The sequence below is a fragment of the Anneissia japonica genome, unplaced genomic scaffold (assembly GCF_011630105.1).
Source record: "Anneissia japonica isolate Jap-2015-1 unplaced genomic scaffold, ASM1163010v1 scaffold432_len584295_cov189, whole genome shotgun sequence".
Taxonomy (NCBI): domain Eukaryota; kingdom Metazoa; phylum Echinodermata; class Crinoidea; order Comatulida; family Comatulidae; genus Anneissia; species Anneissia japonica.
The window spans coordinates 32,604-36,419 of record NW_022725334.1 but is presented as its reverse complement, the minus strand read 5'-3'; the positions used below and the strand labels follow the sequence as shown (position 1 = coordinate 36,419).

General features: G+C 33.1%; 1 protein-coding gene across 1 annotated transcript in view; it reads left to right on the top strand.

The window, feature by feature from the left end:
* Positions 1–3,460: 3,460 nt before the first annotated feature.
* Positions 3,461–3,816, top strand: part of LOC117112701 — a 10,281-nt gene continuing 9,925 nt past the window's right edge. The window contains exon 1 of the mRNA XM_033255841.1: positions 3,461–3,539. Within this exon, the coding sequence (XP_033111732.1) occupies positions 3,461–3,539 (79 nt within the window). The remainder of the gene's footprint in view (positions 3,540–3,816) is intronic.

Here is a 3,816-nt window from a genome sequence, read left to right as displayed (position 1 = left end):
AATAATAATAATAATAATAATAATAATAATAATAATAATAATAATAATAATAATAATAATAATAATAATAGTAATAGTAATAGTAATAGTGATAGTAATAGTAATAGTAATAATAATAATAATAATAATAATAATAATAATAATAAATAATGAAAAATAATGATAATAATAATGATAATAATGATATTAATGATATTTATTTATTTATTTATTTATTTACCCAGGGTAGCCCAAAACAGTTAAAACACTGATTTCCATTAGGGCCCTGCATTTAAAGCACATGGTCGTAACCGGTTATATTTTCTTGTGCCTCGTTCAATTTGTATTTAATTATGTTGAGGAAAGTCGCAGTTCTCAAATCAATACCTAAGTAATTCCATATATTCGGCCCGGTCACCTTAAAACTCGTGGATTAACTTTCGCTTTTCGAAAAAAGGAACCTTCAACTTCATAGTAGTTGAGCAATAACGGTGTGAAAAGGTTTGTCATGTATAAAGTTGTCAATTGGTTAATACATTTATAAACAAGTATAACTTTTTTATACGTAACCCTTTCAGAAAACGAAAGCCAACTGAGTTGTGCAAACATATGTGCAGATGGGGTAAAAAAGTCACATTTTAAAACTATCTTAGCTGCTCTTTTTATACACAGTAAGTTATTGTGGGATAACAATAACAATAACAATTAACAATAGCAATAATAATAAAATAATAATAATCCCTTAGCAGGGATAGCGCCAGGATTTGCCCGATGTGGTCCAATGTTCGGGGTTGGGGCATGCCCCGACGAGGGGGAAGATTTCCTTGAAGAGAGCAAAGTGGGCTTGATCGAACGTCGCTCAAAATCTTTCGAAAGTGGCCTGTAGGGGGGGGGGATGAAGCCCCCGAAAATTGTTGACAATTTATGGGTTTCAAAGGCTTATTTAATCGATTTTAGAGTCTACTAATATTTACAAAATACATATTATAGGCCTATTTTTTTTTCTCCTCAACGAATTAAGGTTTTTCTCCCCGACGAATGTTGGGGGGGGGGGGCAGCTATTCCCGAAGGAGGCCCTGGCGCCATCCCTGTTTCTTACTATTGAAACTGCATTACAATGTTCGGAACTTTGTATACAACTTTACCATTATCCTAATTTGTAAGGCTGTTGTATTTATCTCATACATCTCAGTATTCTTATTCTCTAAATTTATCGTATAATGGAGTCGTGTAAGTTGCTGAATTGTTAACATTGTTTAAACTTGCAACCGAATTTTGTGTGCTTTTGTATCAGCAAATAAGTTAATAACAAGGTAATCAAGTTAGCAATTTTGTCTGCTTCATCACGATCAATACTAAGTAGTGCCAAAGCAGATGGTCTCGCTTTTCCAAGCGTGGCTCTGAGATATGGCAGGAATATGCTTTTTAGTCCTGTAGTCATTACAGAATAAGATAAAAAAAACAAGAGAAAACGGTCGAAATGGACTGAAAAGAAATGGACTAGAAAAGCTGAAGGTAAAAAAACTTACCTTGCTTTCCTCGACTTCAAAAAGGCATTCGACACTGTTTGGAGAGATGGCCTTATTCAGGCTATCAACAAAGTAGGTATTAAAGGCAATTTACTTAATATAATCAAGAACCTTTATTTTAACGTGCAATGTAAAGTATCATTTGGTGATACTATTACAGATTATTTTATTGTTTTCAATATTTATTAATGAACTGTATAAAATGATAAAATGTAAGAACTTGGGTGTAAATATTTTTAATGTTAAAATAGGTAGCCTCTTTTGGGCAGATGACGTGGTATTAATCGCAGAAAACGATCGAGATTTGAATTCACTATTGGAAACGGCCTCAGAATTTTCACGAACATGGAAATTTTCGTTTAATTATGAGAAATCAAACGTTTTAATCACAGGCCAAAGAATCAATGTACATAGGAAATGGCAAATAGGTGAAAATTATATATCAGAAGCAGAGACGTATAAATACCTTGGTGTACACATATCTCGATCGTTGCCTGATACATATTATATAAATGAAGTGATTAGGAAAAGGTAACCGTATAATTGCATACATAAAATCTATAATATCTGAGCAATTAGACTTTGACAGAGTCTACTATGGTGACCTGCTTTGGAAAGTGATCGGACTATCTACAATAAATTACGCATGTTCTGTTTGGCTCTGTATAGTAATGGGAAAACCTCACAAGAAAAAATTGAGAACTTGCAATACCAAATGGCTAGGATAATACTAAAAGAACCAAGAAATGTTGCTAAGGAAGCATTGTACGGTGATTTGGGATGGCAAAGCATCGTTTCCTTACAAAATGATTACAGAGTTCAATATTTTAACAGATTAAAAAATATGGAAGATTGTAGGTGGTCTTGTTTACTTTTCAAAGCAATTTTATCCGTCCGAGAAAGTATGACATGGCATTGGTTATAAATTTTATAGACAAATTTAATCAAGAACCATCAATTAAATGGATAAAGCCGTTTAGAAAAAATAATAAACAAGTTGACTATAAAGATTGGTTTGCAAGAGCTTAAAGCAAATCAGCATTAACAGAATATATTATGTATAAAGGAATTCCAAATTCTGGACAATATTTGCTAGATAAAAATATGATTTTATGAGTATTAATTTAAAGTTTAAAGCAAGATCAAATTCTTTATATCTTGAGGGTCGTAGACAATCCTGGTCAAAAAATAACACAGGTCTATGTACGATTTGTACTTCTAACGAAAAAGTATGTATGTATGTATATATACATATATATTTGATATGCTCTATATATATCTAGGTGTATCATTTGTATTTTGTATTAGAATTTAGAACTTTTCTCTTTTCCTGTAGTTTAATATGTTATTTGTATAATTTTGTATTTTGTAATGTGGATGCACCATTGAATGATGTGTGCCACCGATATAAAGGTGGTTCCATTGAATAAATAAAAAAATAAATAAACAATAGAAATTTTAATGTTGGCCTATGCCTAAAACACTTTCGGCCCCGTCCAATCAGAAAAATGTATTTTGATGACGTCATTGAAAATACAAAAAAGTTTCCCACAGAAGTTCTTTTGTCCCAAGCATCCTTAAACATTTCAAAAATCATTGCAATATGAACTTGTTTTGGTGTTACAATGAAAACTGACATCGTCCAATCAGAAAGCAGTACAAAAATGACGTCATATAGATTTGAAAATGCTTTTATTGCATTCTACGGGTATGAAAACCTCTAGATAAGTCTTATATTCGCTTAGATTAGCTTCTGTAATGAGTAATTAATTTTGACATCAGTCTGGCCCACTGTGCAACGTTCCAAATTAAATTTTAAACACAAATCTCTGAAAATGATAAAAGGAACTTTAACTTAATACAGTAACTAATTTTTATCCTTATCTTGTGCAATTTATTTCTCATTATATTAGTAAATTTAAATTTGTTTTCTAGGACTAATGTCTTAGGCTATGTATAAGCAATGGGGAAATGGAGACATGGAATCCGAACAATGGAGACATGGAATCATTACAGCTATCTTTAAAAAAGGTAAAACAAACAGGGGTGGCGCCAGGATTTACCCCGGGGGGGGGGGGGGGGGGGGGCGAGGTCCCCGACGGAGGCCGATGCTCCGACGAGAGGTCAGATTTCCTCGACGAAAGCAAAGTGGGCGTGGTCGAGCTTTGATTAAAAGGTTTCCGAAAGTGGTCCAGGGGGCGAAGCCCCGAAAAAGTTTGACAATTTATGGGTTTAAAAGGCGTATTTAATCGATTTTAGAGTCTACTAATATGTGAAAAAGACATACAATTTTTTTTCTCCCCGACGA